This window comes from Melozone crissalis, unplaced genomic scaffold (assembly GCF_028551555.1).
Source record: "Melozone crissalis strain CALT ecotype California unplaced genomic scaffold, PUWL_Pcris_2 ptg000012l_1, whole genome shotgun sequence".
NCBI lineage: Eukaryota > Metazoa > Chordata > Aves > Passeriformes > Passerellidae > Melozone > Melozone crissalis.
Window position 1 is genome coordinate 16,385,127 of NW_026535790.1, and position 15,302 is coordinate 16,400,428.

Genomic DNA, 15,302 nt, shown 5'->3' on the forward strand with positions numbered 1-15,302 from the left:
GCCGGCCCCGCCCCGCGCCGGCCCCGCCCCGCGCCGGCCCCGCCCCGCGCCGGCCCCGCCCCGCGCCGGCCCCGCCCAGCACCGCCCCGCGCCGGCCCCGCCCCGCGCCACGCGGGACGGGCGCTGTGTGGGGGCGGATGGCGTCGGGCTGGGCGTGGGGCAGCGCTGCGTCCGGGATCGGGAGCGTCCGGGTCCGGAAGCGTCCGGGTCAGGAGCGGGCGCCGGTAGACACAAGGTACGTCCGACGGCCCCTTCGTCCTGGCGTCAGGACCGACTCCTTCTCGTTATTTGCGCTTGGCGTGCAGTTTGTGCTGTGTTTTTCTCCGAGCCGGTTCTGGGAAGGGCGGAAGGTCTCCGGGGCTTGGCTGGGCGCATAGAACTGGGCCCGTCCCGGCTCCGGCTGGAACCCGCGGCCAGAATCGCTTCTCTTTCCTGGAGGCTGTTAAGTGCGAGTGCTCCTTTTACAATATTTTACACAGAAAGGTGTAATTCTCCGAAGCGTTGTTCCTGCTGGACGTGCTGCGCGGCGGGCGCAGCAGCCGCGCCTGTCCCCGGCCTGCGTTCCCGATCGGCGCCGTTCCCGGCCGTGCCCAGCCCAGGGCTCCGGCTGCGCCCCCCGTGTGCCCGAGGCCTACGAGCTGCGGACCGCTCCGTGCTGAGCGCTCGGAAAGGAGAGGTTTCTCGTCAGAAGGCATTGCACGCTCCACGGGTTTTCTTTTCAAGGTTTGATGTAGAATCTGTTGGTGAACATTTTGCTTTGCTCTGTACCGCTTGTCTCATTTTATTCAGCGTTTATAGTTAATGCTTAAAACTAGAGAGTAAGACAAGATGTGAATCAGTTTTAAAAGAGGCAGTTTTAAACAGGGAGTGATGCTTTAGCTGTACAATTGCAGCAACGGTGCGTTAGGCAGTCTTGTTTAATATGACCTCTCGGTCTGGGCAGGAGTTACTCTTTGCGCATAACAGTTTTGCAGATTATACCTGTTAATGAAATGTGACCCTGATTTTCTTAGAAGACCAGACCAAAAGTTAGTATCGTTTTTCTTGATAGTGAATGAAATAATTCTAATCACATCGCGTTTTTTTCAAGAAACAGAAAGTTAAGTGATTAAAGCATGTAGCTTATGCCAGTAACCTTGTAGATCTGCTTCTAACTCTGACAGAGATTTCTTTCCTAGTTTTGGGGAAGTCACTTATGTCTTTGCAAGGTACTTTCCTCAAATATATTGGAGTTACTAGGTTTGCTGCAATTTTAGTATTGTCTGTATGTGTTACCTACTTTTTTAAGATTGGTGTTTCATTGTCTGGTATAATGAAAAACTTAAGAGGTAACAGGCAGAAGAGCTGTGGATGTTTTAAAATTTTCTCTCTTGCAGTTTCATTAAAGCACTGGCTTAACTCCATTTTCATCCACATGTGCAGATCCATTCTTCCATGAGAAGATGCTTTTGGTCTGCCGTCTGCTCATTTGGACATGCTTACGTGGTTCAGGATTCTTTGCCAAAGTTCCAAGAGTTTCTTGGAACTCCAGTCATGTGGCAGTATTACCTAACAGTGGAAAGCAAATGCTTCCTCTCTTGAGAATTCCAGGAAAAAGGGAAATTAGGGTTTTTAATTTTTTTATGCCAGAGCAGTTGGCTCTTTTTGTCTGAGCAGCAGCCAAGGTGCTTGTGTTCTTTTTAAAAAAATGTATTGCTGTGCTTAGTCACATTTCATCTATTCTCAGAATATGAAAAAAACTTAACTCTTGAGTCATAGTTTTCTCAAGCTCTTATGAGAAATTTGTCTTTAAAGTTTGTTCTTAATAAAGAACTACTTGATGAGCAGTTACTGCCCTAGAGAAGGTCACAGAAGAGTCTCCATTCTGATCTTCTATTTTGACTAACAATGTCCTTATCCCTTAACTTCTAAGATGGGTATTTTCAGACAGACAAACTCACCTCTGTCAGACACATGTGTTGTGGTTCTGCATAAGGTTGGTTTGGGGAAGAGAGTATTGAACCACCATCCACAAATACCTTACACTAGTCTTTTCTACTTCAGAATCTGACCAGCCTTATGCAGAACACCCAATACGATTCACCAAGAGAAGGAGATTCCTCTCCTCTCCTCTCCTCTCCTCTCCTCTCCTCTCCTCTCCTCTCCCTTTGAAATGAAAACTAGCTCACTACCCAGGAGCCCTACAGGTATAAACAGAGCAGCTGAAGCTTCAGGCAGCAAGAACACCCTGTCCAGATATGAAAGTTAGAAAATTCCAAAAGCATGAGAGGAAGGGACCAAAGGGTCGTGTCTTAACAATGTGCTGCTGAACCAATATTATCCCTCCTTATACTGAAAGCAAAGCCAAAAACATATTAGTTAGCATGACTTCACTTACAAATTTACCAGAATTTTAAATGCTTGGTATCCATTTGTAGTTATATGAAAGCTGGTAGCTTTATCTTAGACATTAAGTAGCTACATTGGTAAAATATATTGGGGACACTTGCTATTTTGAAGTCTGAAATTAATTATTTCATCTGTTTTCAATTTACCTAGACAGTTTTGCTATGCTTAGGGACATAAAAGCTGCATTATTTTCCTTCTCCAAAGTTGTTCTGGTTATATAATGATTAGGTATGTGTTTTACAACTTTTTAATAATTAATGTTTTAATGAATCTGCATTCTTTTGGAGCAATGCTCAGAGTTCTTTGCTAAAATTCTTTTTTTAAAGAGATGATACTCAGATTATCGAGGTATTGGTGATAGGATTTGGAGAAAATATTTTAGTTAGTAGACTTCATTCTTAAATTCTTTTACTTATCTGAGTGGAATCATAGGGCTTTGGTGACAATGTCACTGATTTTGGCCTAGTGCTTGCCCTTTTTTACCCTTTACATACTAGCAGCCATTCTTTTCTAGTAGCTAAAGAGAGTGGCTCCGCTGCCAATGGAGCTCCCTTATCCTCCATAATGAAAATTTTGCAGAGAAGTCTTCTAGCTCATTTATGTTCTCCTTATTCTTTTACATGTCTCATTCCATGAGCTAATTTTAGGGGCCAGGGGTGGGAAATAGGTACAGCAGGGAGTCTGAATTCTAACATCTAGCAGAGTGATAGGAAAAACTATGTCTTTACCCTTAACTGAGACAGGGATGTAAGCTTACCGTGTTTTCTGTTGGCAGAATTGCAGCACGGTTTTTCCTACTGAACCTGACCATTTTCAATAATGGCAAGACTCCCAAGTGCTGCACCGTATATCCTGTGGATCCTTTTCTTTTCATATACAGCAAATGAAGGTATGTTTGTCAATACTTTAAATTATTATAGTGAAGTTTTTCTTGATAGCATTTTTCTGTGACCACTAGGTAACGCTGTTACCACTAATTAACTGCTATAAAATTTGTAGCTTCAAATATCAGAAGTATCCCTGTACTAGGAAAAAATCTTAGATTTTTGATCTCTGGTGTGTCCCTCGCCACCCTTCTGTCAGCCTGCAGGTGTGTCGAGTCCGAGTGCTGCTGGTTCCTTAAGGATTATTTCATGAAGCTCAGTTGGCAGAAGCTGACTTCCCATACCCATAAACATGGGTTGTTTTCATTTCATCTTTTATGATGTTTGATTAAAAATACTAATGAGATATATATATATATATATATATATAGTCATGGTTTTCAATAATGCATTTTTATTTTCTGGAAAATGAATCTCACACTTTGCTTTCTGTATTTTTTTAAGTAGTTCCACAGTAGTCTATAGTTTCTTAGATCTCATTTTGTTTTATAAAGCAAACCAAATAGTTAAAGGACAATTTAAAGTACCATGTCTCTAAAAAAGAAAGTTTTTTAGCTACTGTCTTACATACTACGAAATAGTGCAATTTGAATTAATGAGAAGGATCAAGGTTTGCAAGAACACATTGGCGGAATTGTCTGGTGTAGGTAATCCCACCTTTTCATTTCCCTAAATTATCTTTGTCAAAGTTTAATTTTATTGTGTTTTGTTTAGGTTTGTTTGCCTAGTTAACTCTGCGTTTTAAGTTTCTTCAGCATTGTGTACTCTTTGAGGGTCAAAAAGAAATTCAGTATTTAAGTTCCCTCTTTTAACTATGCAAAGTCAGAACAAACCCTGTACTGTATATGGTTTCAAAAGGAAATTCTCAAATATCTGAGCTTTTTGAAAAAAATATGGTATACCAGAGATGAAGAAGTGAGAAGGTGAGAGGAAAAGAGCAGAGAATAGAATTTAAAGTTCCGAAAAGACATGACAGCACTGAATGGCAAGATAAAGTAAAAATGTTAGTTATCATAGCTTAACACAGCAGGAAGAGCTTAATTTAATTGAAGTATTCTTGAAAGTGCAAGATGATTAACAGATTGAAAAATAATGTCATTCATCTTTAAGGGCCTTAACTTGATAGTACTTCTGTTAAAAGTACATTTTAAAGTGAGCTAGCAATAAAATTACAAATGGCAACCAAATATAAACAACATCAACAGAGTAATGATTATTGTAAAATAAAAAGCAGTATGACTGTTAAAGTGTTGCAGAAGTTTGACTTGCTGCTTTTTTGATGAGTGGTAAAGAATTGGATACCATGCAGAAAAAAAAGGAAACCTAACATGGTGCTGTCATCCAGAAAGGATGTAACAGCAATAGTTCTTATCTACAGGATAAATATTTAGCTCTAGTAACTAAACCAAAACATTTTCTAAGTGTTTGAACACTACTGAAACCATGAATCACAGTAATTTCTAGGTTTATAAGCAGTCAATATACCAGACAACTTAGAATCCAAATTTTATAGATCCCATTGTGCTATATATCATATCTACTAAAAGGTATCTGACTGTCACATTTTACATTTGCAGATCCTGTACTGTATTAGAGTATGCAGAGGTTGGATCATAGAAAATAACACAAGTGGACTACAGAAAAGTAGAAATGTAGGGAAGATAAAATGAAATTTGGTACTTTCAGCAAAAAAGGCATGGGATGAATAATTGAAATTTAGGTACCTGTTGGAAGGAATAAGCCTGTGAAGCAGACATGGCTTAAGGACAAAGACCTTGCAGGATGTGAATAGTTGGCAAATGTGTCTTGAATTTGCAATGTAAATGACCAGCATGGAGAGTTGGTAATGTACTAGGCCATGTATACAAAATTTGGTCTTGTATAATTGCTACAGAAAACTTTTTAGCAGAATCTCTTTAGAAATTCTCAGATAATCTTAATTAATAGGATTCAAAAAAAACAGGTATTGTAATTTTTTTTACAGGAGATTGACATGTAAAGCAGAAAAAGATTTGTATTTGTACAGATTGTGCAAGAAAAGTGAGATACTGTTTTTATTTACCTGTGAAAGAGAAGTCAAACATCAGAGAAGGCAAATAATTGTCTTGGATGATAAAAGTATTAGCTATTTCTAGCTATTTTCTTACAATCACATTCCAGGGTCCAGTATCAGCGTTGGCACACTGTTAGTCCAAATAACAACATGGCCTTACTGTCACCTAGCTTCTCTTCTGTTCTGTGTATCACTCTTTGGAGCACATTGAAGTAAAGTGAAGCTGGAAGGGATACTGAGGATTGTGGATTCTCTTTGCACTTCCAGTTCTAACTATCTTCAAAGATATTTTGACCACTGTATTCTATTTTTTGGTTAAATACTGCCAGTGAAAATAATTATAAACTTGAACACTGGAGTGCACAGACTCTGGGCCTTTGTGTACCTCCTCAGTGCCTGGCTCAGTGTGACTTCATCTCTCCTCAGTCTTGAATGCTCCCGTAACAATGGTGAATAGAAGACAGAGCAGGAAGTACTGAGTGAAATGAAGTATGGGAAGCTTAGAACCTTTTACCTTCCTTGTAGGTAAATGCATTTGGGAAGCTTAGAACCTTTTACCTTAGTTGTAGGTAAAACAGGAGTCATGACTGTAAGCAGTGATCCTTGTCTGACTCTGTTAATTATCTGCATTTTGGGCTTTGAACCTTTTGTATTTAATGCTGTTTTAATGTAATGTCATTTAATGCTGATGTGTTTTAAATAGAGCTATTGCAATCAGATTTTCTGTTCTTGGAAGTTTGTGTTGGCTGAAATGTGCCTTTCTATCTCAGTATTACTACTGCAGACTTCTCCTGTCCAAGACCATAGACATTGTCTCCAGAAAGGTGGAGATGATCTGAGTGTCTGTTTCTCCTTCCATTTTCCCAGACACAAAAAATAGCAATGTTTTCACTTAATTTGCAGAGGTGTGGCAGCTCTGTTTAGATGGAAAAGTTAGTATTTCTGCTTAGTCCAATATAGTCTTCTGATTCTCTTGCTTCTCATTGTATGCTGCTTTCCCCTAGTTTTGACTGCAGGACACATACAAGGATTTGCATGCTTCACTGACTATGACAAAGAGCTGGTTTGTCACTGGAAGGTGCCTGCACAAACCAATTGCTCCAAAGAATTCGTGCTCTACTACAGTGAGGAACCTTCTGTGTCGTAAGTGTTTAAGATGTTACACTGCCATTGTTAAGTTTTATATATCCTACAGCCACTATTGGCTTTAATTTCTTCCCTCTACTGTGGGTGTCTGGGACAAAATGTACTTCAGATTATTGCTCTTAAAGGAAAATGGATTATTTCCTTTTAAGTAAAATGGGTTTCTGCAATTAACAGCACCCTCAGTTCAGCAGTCTACTCTTCTGCAGAACTTTCTGCTTTCTTAGGACAGAGGATGGATCAAGTCCTACTGGTGGGAGTGGTAGGGCTCTTAGAAGTTTACAGAACTTTAACTTCATGTAAAATTTTACCTTCTTCATGAGAAGTCTTTCTTGATTCACTGGTCTGTAGCCCATGTGAAAGATGCTTTCCACTGAAGGCCAGGTGATTGTCTCTGCACACATTGAGCTCCTTGTTCAGGCACAGACTGTTGTCCCTGTTCTGAGCAGGGCCAGTCATCATCTCTTACACAAGAAGACGCATCTGGGTTCTCCTTTCCCTTGCTGCATGATTTCACCACACCAACATTGAAATAACCTTGCTGATACACTGCAATAAACCTGTTCCTATACTAACAAGCTGTTAGTATCTTACTTTAGAAGTGTGACAGAGGGCTGTATTTGAGATCAATACTTGGCCTTTCTGTCAAGTTTTTAATTTGTGTGATACAGATATCCAGTAGGTGGCTGGGGAGGGTGGGTTGTTTGAGGATCTCAGTTTTGTTTTGGAAACATTTCTGAGAACTGACTTGTCTCAGTTCTGGTTGGTTATACATGTTGGGAGACTTGATTTCACCTTTTCAAGGAATAGTGTGTAACACTCTCTTAAACATCACATAATTTTGTGCCTGTTTTTCAGAAACAAGTGTGTTCCTGAGAATGAAAAAGACAGTTTAAGGTGCACTTGTACAATATATCCAGAATATTTTGCAGTAAGCCTCACATATATTCTAGCCCTACAATTCAATGGCACTGATTTGTGGAATTACAATGTTACACCAGCCCTTGTTGGTAAGATCTTGTTTACTTTGTCACTGGCGCATCTGATTCAAGGCTTTGCAATCCTAGCTAACTTCTTATTCATGTCCCCAGAACAGTTTTTGCTTGTCAGTGGTGCAAAATATGGTAGTTTAAATGCAAAACCCATTTGTTTTAGAAACCTGATTCTGGATTAGATTCTTAAGGAATTAATGTATGTAATGGGGAAGGCAGAGAGTGATTGTTCCTCTAGCTGTACCCTCTCAGCTGTGAGCCAAAAGGAGTTTGGGGACTTAGATTATCTTTAGTGCCTTTTACTTGTGGCTTACAAGAGGTAGAGGAATCATGCTGCTTTCCGTTTCTGGAAATAAACTAGCTGATCCCTGCTGAAATTCTTCCCTTTCCTGTCGCTGTCATACTCTGATTTTTCATGCTAGTTGAATCATGCCAAATGATCAGGAGATTTTTTACAGTAATTCCTGTTGGATTTTAACAGTCAGTGATAAAAAAAGTTAAAGAGACTGCTCCGAAACAGGACAGAGTTCATGTCTCTGCCTAGACCCCCAGTTTGGTCAGAACAGTGTGCTTGTTGGTAACGCCTGTCACCTTAAACACTCAGAGAAACCATTTTCATACTTTAGGCAGGCCAAGGAGCTGGTTCTCTTCAGAATGCTTGATTGATGCTGCTGCTTATCTGCCAAATAAGCAGAAGTCCACATTAATTTTCAAGAGACAGGGAGCCAGGACAGCTTGGCTGTGATGTTGGAGCTCTGTGCCCACCCGGCCTCACAGCTGCTACTGTCAGGGCACAGGTTGTTCCTGTTTCTCCAGGCTGAAAGCTGCATCCAGTGCACCAAAAGGCCGTGCTTGCAATTGGTTCAGCCAGCTTGAGGAATCAGTGCTTAATAAATACCCTCAAGTTGCTCAGGTTCAGCCTCTCTATTCTCTATGGTGTGGTACACCATAGTTAAAAGGGCTAAGTGCATTGACTGCAGTGATATTCTGGTCTCTGGTGAATGCTTCTCTCTCTGCTTGTCTCTCTCAGTACTCTCCCATGACCCTGTTCTGTATTTTTTACCATACAGTTAAGCCGAGAGCCCCCAAAAATCTTGCCATTGAAAAAGCTGAAAACGGTAATTTCAATTTGAGCTGGGAGGAGAGCTACTCTCATCCATCCTTTCTCTCTGGAGAGCCAGTCATCTATGAAGTGAAATACTGGAGGAAGCAGCACCCGACAGAGGTAAGAGACACCCAGTCTCTTCATTTTCTATCTCCAGGGCTTAAAGGTTTAAAAAGTCCTCTGGAAAGTCACTTCATTAATAATAATGTAAGGGCCAGCCTGAGTACAGTGATCCTGATTACACACTTGCCACAGTTCACTTTGCCCCCGAGATAGTTCAGCTGGGTGTCAGAGAATGGAAACTCTTGTGACTGCCACCCCAAAATGTCTGCTGCTTGCAGTAGACAGGGCAGAGATTGAAAATACAATGCTTCTATTCCCTGAACTTCATTTGCTCCTTAGACATCAGGAAGCTGGAGGTTGATGGCTCTGTGGGGCAGGTGAGTTCTGAATAATTCAGCATTTCTGGGCTGGGCTGCGTGTGGTAGCAGAAGAACGTGCCTGGTGGCAGGTAATAAATGCCACCTGCCGATGACATGAACTGCAGTATCATACACAAGTCATTCATTTGTTCATTTGTGAACAGTCACTGAAACACATAACACTGTTGATATGTAGTTGCAGTCACTAACCCTTCACCCTATAAAGAAATCAAAGTGAACTTTCTCACTTTCTTTTCAGGCTTCTGTAAAAGCAATTAACTACCAGGCAAAAAGTTTTGAGATTACTGCAAGCTCCTTGAAGAGAGGCTATGATTATGTTGCAAGTCTCAGGTGTAACTACGTGGAATACCCAGCTTACTGGAGTGAATGGAGTGAAGAAGTTGAATTTCGCAATGGTAATAGTATCAGAAATAACAGCTTGGTAAAAGGGTGGTATACAGTCTTATATACTCTGCTGCTCTCTTGGAGGAGTGTTATGGACTCACCATCTTCATCATTTTGAGTGTAATGTGAATACATCTGTAAAGGCTTCCAAAGACACTAAACATAGATAGGCAACTCCTTGGGAAACTAAGGAAGAGAAGACCAAGGGAGGTTGGATTGCTTAGCCTTGTGAAAAACAGGCTGAAAGGAATCTATTTATTCTCTATAAATATTTCATGAAGTAAACAACAGGGAAGTAGAAGAGGTATTTGAACTAAACGGCAACATTGATGTGAGAGCAAGTGAGTATAAATTGTATGTGTGTGTATATTTTTATATATATATATATATATATATATATATATGCTGCAAATAAAGCAGTATTTTAATAGAGGTAGGAGGGTTTATAAAAGCCCCTGAAGAGCAACAGAGAGAACAAGAAACATAGCTGCACTACAGTGACAATGATAATGCATGATAATGCCATTTTAGGCGCTGTGTGATAGCCCTTGGGCCTGAGCGCTGGCCTCGCAGTGCACACGGCCCTCCCAGCTCCTGCCACACCCAGTAGCTGAGCACAGTACCCGTGCCAGGTCTCTGACACACCACACACCATTCCTGCTGGCAGCTGTGAGGGTCTGTTGTTAACGTGCTGGAAGCTTAATTTTACATCCTCTAAGAGAGCATTTTTTTGAGTTGCAGAAGACCAGCAAATAACTTGGTATTGTCAGTGCTTGCATTTAGATGCGCATTCACATGTAGACATTTGCTTGTTTAACAGATTACCAGGTGAAGGCTGAAGACATTCTGCAGATGGCTGTGCCCACATCCTGCATACTGATCATGGCAGGATCCATAGTTTGTTACTTCTGTTTCACCAAGTAGGTATCCTGCTTGTCACAGAGTTTATAGAGTAATAGTTTATACAGATATCAGTATTGCTATTGGTTAGACAAATGTCTGGTAGCACAGAAATCTAATGTTTTGGGTTTTCTCAGCGCCTTTATCTAGCTGTCTGTGAGCAGAGATTTTATAAACACAAGTCAGTTTTATAAACTCTGTCATTTTCTGAATAGTCTTATTACCTTACTAGAATAGGTTTATTATAGTAGGGGCTCTCAGTTTTGGACCCTGGTCTTTGCTGGAGTTCAAGTAAGGATGGCTAAATACCTTTATTTCTTTCAAAAATTTTTAAATGGTAATATGAAATTTTTAAATGGTAATGAGATCCTGTCTATTTCACACATCCTTTTAAATGTGATTAGAAGAACAGGTGACTGTTACTGTGCAGAGCAGTCACGTACCAAACATACAAACATCTTTGCACTGGTTTAATGAAAATCAGGAGATGCTCAAAACGAACGCTTTCTGTTGCTGCAGTGCAGATGCCTAAGAGGGAAAGGAGAGCAGAAGAGAGAAATGAACACTGATTAAGCCCAAGTACAGTCAAAACAAGTTATTTTCATTCTTTCCTTGCAGAGTGAAGAAAGAATGGTGGGATCAAATCCCAAATCCAGCAAAGAGCCAATCAGTTGTAAAAAATGTCAAGGTAATTTAAAAGCTTTGCAAAAAATACCTTTTCCTGATCATCAAAAGTAGAATATGTAGTAAATTCTATTGTCTGTTTAGTGTAAGGGATACTAAATATAGTTCATACGTGTCCTAAATCCCATTTGTATCTTTATTAGTTTTCAGTTTTGTGCTACTTTGATGAAATTAAGTTCCCGTTCCAGGACTTAAAGCACAGTCACATGGAACAACAAATGTAAGTAAGATTTTTTAAAAAATCCTCTGCATTACAGCATAAAATTGTTTCCTGTACTATAAACATTAACCGTCCTTTCCTTTTGACTTCCAAAAACAGAAGTTGCAAGAGCTGTCTGGCTCAAAGTTTGTCAAGCCAAAACTTCAAGGGAAAAGATAACATCAGAAATGTTGAGAAATCTTGCAGTTGCCACAGCAAGTCTGAAGAGTGGTTGCCAAAAGGCAGCAGTGCAGTTTTAACCCCTGATACAATATCAGTTGAAGAGTGTACAGAAATCTGTGTATGTTTAACAGACAGTGAAACTGAGAGCCAAGAAGAAACTGGCAACCAGATCACCATGTTTGAGCCTTGTGAGAGCAGCATTGGTGCTTTCAGAGAGCACCCTGAACACAATGAGTTACTAGCCAACATGTTTGATGCGCTCCTGGCAGATGAAAATAACATGGAAGACAATAAAGGCCCAAACTTCCCTACAGCTGAGAGGAAAACCATAAAGAACATTGGGTCTGAAAATCCATCGCAGCAAAATCCAAAAGAAAGTGTAGACCAGAGTCCGCAACCATGTGATATTTCTCATACAGCTCCTCTTTTCACCAAAGCCTCTCAAGATGGCTACAATTGTAGTACAGCCAGCAAAGAGTCAGAACTATCAGAAGAATCCTTTGAATCTGGATATCGGAGCTCCAGCATAAATTCTGCTACTCTGGATGCAAGAGATCTTCAACAAATGGTTCATCAAAGCCATTTTCTATGTCATTCTGAAAGTGAGCTTGGCTCTTGTGTCCTGACCCAGGAGTCTACAAATAAATCATTGTTTGGAACTGAAACAGACAGAAAAAACAGCCCTGCAGACAAGAGTTTTGATACCCTTGTGTCTGCATCCATGGGGTTGTATGGTTCTGCCCACAAGAGCTGTGACACCCTTTTGTCTCCATCCCTGGAACCCTGTGGCTCTGCCTACAGGAGCTTTAACATGCTTGTGTCTACATGCAAGGAACCAAGCAGCTCTGCATACAAGAGCTTCAGTGCCCTCATGTCTCAGTCGATGGCTAACAGTAGCCTGACTCTGGGCTTTGAAAGTGTGCCTTCCTTACCACCTTTGAGACAGTTGTCAGAGATGCCCAAATGCAGCTGCAGAGACCAAAGGGCTCAGCCTGCTAGCAATCAGATGTGTTACAACAACTACACGTCTCCCAGCACTGAGCTTGATTTTCCAAACACCTGTTCAGAACATACTGATTTTCCGTCTTTCTCCACACATGTAAATGAAGATGCTTCAGCTTTTCTTTCAGAGGAAGAAATGCATAAGCAAGTAATATATCAAAATGTTCGAAGGAAAGCTGATGTAATTTCTTGCCCCATTGCACCTCAGCCATCTGGCTATCAGCCTTTTGGTAGTGCAGGTAAATGTAATGGTCTATACTGGGACAGTGACAATGAGGTTATACCTACATCACTATATGAATCCTTCATTAATCTGTGCAACAACCTGAATGAAGCACCACCAGATACTGCAATCTATGAATCTGACCCAAGGATAAAGGATGATGTGTGTTTGACTGTTCAGGGTTCTGACTGCACCACTGTCCCAGGTTTAGCATCTAGTGAGAATGACACGCAGATTAGTGATGGTAGCCCTTGGATCAACAGCACTAATGAGCTGTATGGTGATAGCAACGATGAAAATACCAGCAGAGATGAACAGCTGTTGCATTTGTTAGAGATGAAATGTCAAGATTTAAACAGCAGAGAAAGAGCTACAAAGACAACAAAATGGAAAAGCTTTAACACTACTGGGAAAGTAATGCAAGAGAGTGGTGATAACAGACTAAATTACTGACTTCCACTGCCACTCACATAATCACTTAGGGAAACTTGGAGGTGCAGGGGGAAGTGAAGAGGTGCTGAAGCATGCAGACGGCTGCAGGGGGTGTGGCTCAGCAGTCAGCTTACCAGCATCACTGGACAGTATTAGGCTAAGCTTAGAAAGAAAAACTGTAGAGCCCCTGGAGCTCCATGGCTCAGATAAGGTGCTACCTAATTATTTTGTGAGTAACTGCTATCTTTCTGTCTCTCACCATTCACAGTGAGGACTCCAGACTGGCACTTGCTGTTAAAAAAAAAAAGACCCATAGAACTGTTAGTGGAAAACAGCGGGAGAAATGAGAAACAAATGAAACTTTTGTGCGAACCCTTGCCCAAGAGAACAACTATGGAGGTAGCTATATGGAGGTAGCCTAGCCACATTTGCCAAGACTGAACTAGTCTTTGGAAATAAACTGTATGGCAAGTTGAATTGTTGCTTGTTATTTCAATTGAAATGTATACATTTATTCTCATTTAGAAAACTCTGCTTGTATTGCTATTCATAAGGAAGGAAACCATAATGCTAAGCACAGCAACTGGTACTGCAAATCTCTCTTCCAAGATGGTAAAGTAGTAGAGGTGTTTATGTAGGGACACCAGTGGTGCTTTCTTTCCCTTCTACACCTATGCTCGCTCTTGCATTCTTTGTGAGAAGAAAGCATCCACAAAGGCTTGTGCCTGGCTGGAGAGGTCTGCTCAGGCCAACTTTGCTGCAGCACTTGCTTCTCTGTTGAGCCCCAGCTCCATTTTGCCTTTCCCTGGCTTTTTTGTTCAACATAGCTATGCCTTCCAGTCCGCACATTCCCATATGATGGTTTTCTGTGTGGGGTTATTCTTCCTTTTCTCTCCCTTCAGTCTTTCTTTGGTGAAATGGAACTAACTCTCAGAGAAGGGGGATCCCTGTTCGTATGTCTTTGTATAACCCAAAACTGGAGACAGACAGTGGGGTTGAGGGGGCAGCTGTCTGGCTCACCCTGCAACAGACACCATTGTTCAGAAGTATTAGAAATTCTTCCCACTTCTAGCAGCAAAGGTCGAGCTGCCTTTGCTCTTCTTGCAACTTAAAAACTTAAACAACTTGTAAGAACTGCTGTTTGTACAACTCTGGCTCTGCTCCTATATTGGGTTTGTGTAGCAAGATTTTATAGTGGATGGGGGCTACAAGGGTGGCTTTTCTGAGAAGCCACTCCCTGCCTTTTCTCCTACAGGCACGTCACTTGCTGCCTATTTTTTACAAAAAAATCGGTAATTTTTACTAATTGTTGCCCATGCATGCACACAAGATCATTTCTCACCTCTGCAGACTGCCGAATTCAAGGTCTGCCCCAGGCTCCCACATGATGATGTATCTTGATCTCACATTACCTGGAATTTTCGTTTCTTTCAGCATGCTTCTGTGACTGAGACCTTGCAGTCATGGCAACAGCCCTCAAGGCCTCTCCTACTGCACCAAAGTCACAAGTTCAGAAGGAACTTTCTGGTAAAAAAAGCAAGGAGACCAGTGAACTGGTTGGTTTTCAACTGCAGGACTGTTGTCTTTCTAAGCAGATTGCTCCAAAACAAAGGAAAAACACAGTCAAGTGATGAAGAGAGCATTTTCCAGTTACTTCACTAACACAACCAAAGCCTAATGAATTGCCATTCGTTGGCCTGTTTTCCCAGAGTGCCTAACAGCTATCAGCAGCACAGCTGGATTGCTGAATCCTGAGTGTTTTCATTCCTTGTGACAAGCTTGTTGAGAGGAAGTTTACATCTCTGCAGAACTCTGGCCAAAGGTGCTTTGCTCTATTTGTTCTTTTTGCTGTCCTGTTTCCAATCTGCCCATCCATTTCAATGTTTCTATAACATTGAAATGTCCATACTGTCTCTTCAAGTAAGATTGCAAGATGAAAGAGAAGAAAAACTGGCAACAGGCCTAGTTGAACAGAATGGGGAACTGACTGCTGTGGCATGTTTAGATGCATGAGGGGAGGAACAGCTGTTTAGGTCTTTTTTGCTCTTAGAACGCTGTCTGTAAAACTGATCATCTTTGCATGAGGCCTAAGATTCTGTATTCTGAATGCAGAGAGGCAATTGTCATGGCAAGAGCTGTTACAGTACAGCCTGTCAGCCACAATCTGTCTTTGGTAGAGGGATTTCTGTGCTAGACCCGCCCCACTCCAAGGAGCACGGCAGGCATCCTAAGGAGCTCCTGTCCCAGTTTAGTGATGGATCAGCCACTTTCTTCATCCTGTCTCTAC

General features: G+C 41.3%; 1 protein-coding gene across 2 annotated transcripts; it reads left to right on the forward strand.

Moving 5' to 3' along the window:
- Positions 1 to 657: 657 nt before the first annotated feature.
- Positions 658 to 13,676, forward strand: IL4R (interleukin 4 receptor). 2 transcript variants are annotated; one of them, XM_054271267.1, is made up of 10 exons: positions 658 to 723; positions 3,164 to 3,277; positions 6,330 to 6,468; positions 7,327 to 7,478; positions 8,531 to 8,685; positions 9,247 to 9,403; positions 10,213 to 10,312; positions 10,911 to 10,980; positions 11,120 to 11,196; positions 11,296 to 13,676. In XM_054271267.1, the coding sequence occupies exons 2-10, from the start codon at positions 3,208 to 3,210 to the stop codon at positions 13,034 to 13,036; spliced, it is 2,661 nt and encodes an 886-aa protein (XP_054127242.1). In that variant the 5' UTR covers positions 658 to 723; positions 3,164 to 3,207; the 3' UTR covers positions 13,037 to 13,676. The 2 variants fall into 2 exon arrangements, with proteins under 2 accessions (XP_054127242.1, XP_054127243.1); XM_054271268.1 differs by lacking the exons at positions 658 to 723; positions 7,327 to 7,478 and having other exon boundaries at positions 3,189 to 3,277.
- Positions 13,677 to 15,302: the final 1,626 nt, after the last annotated feature.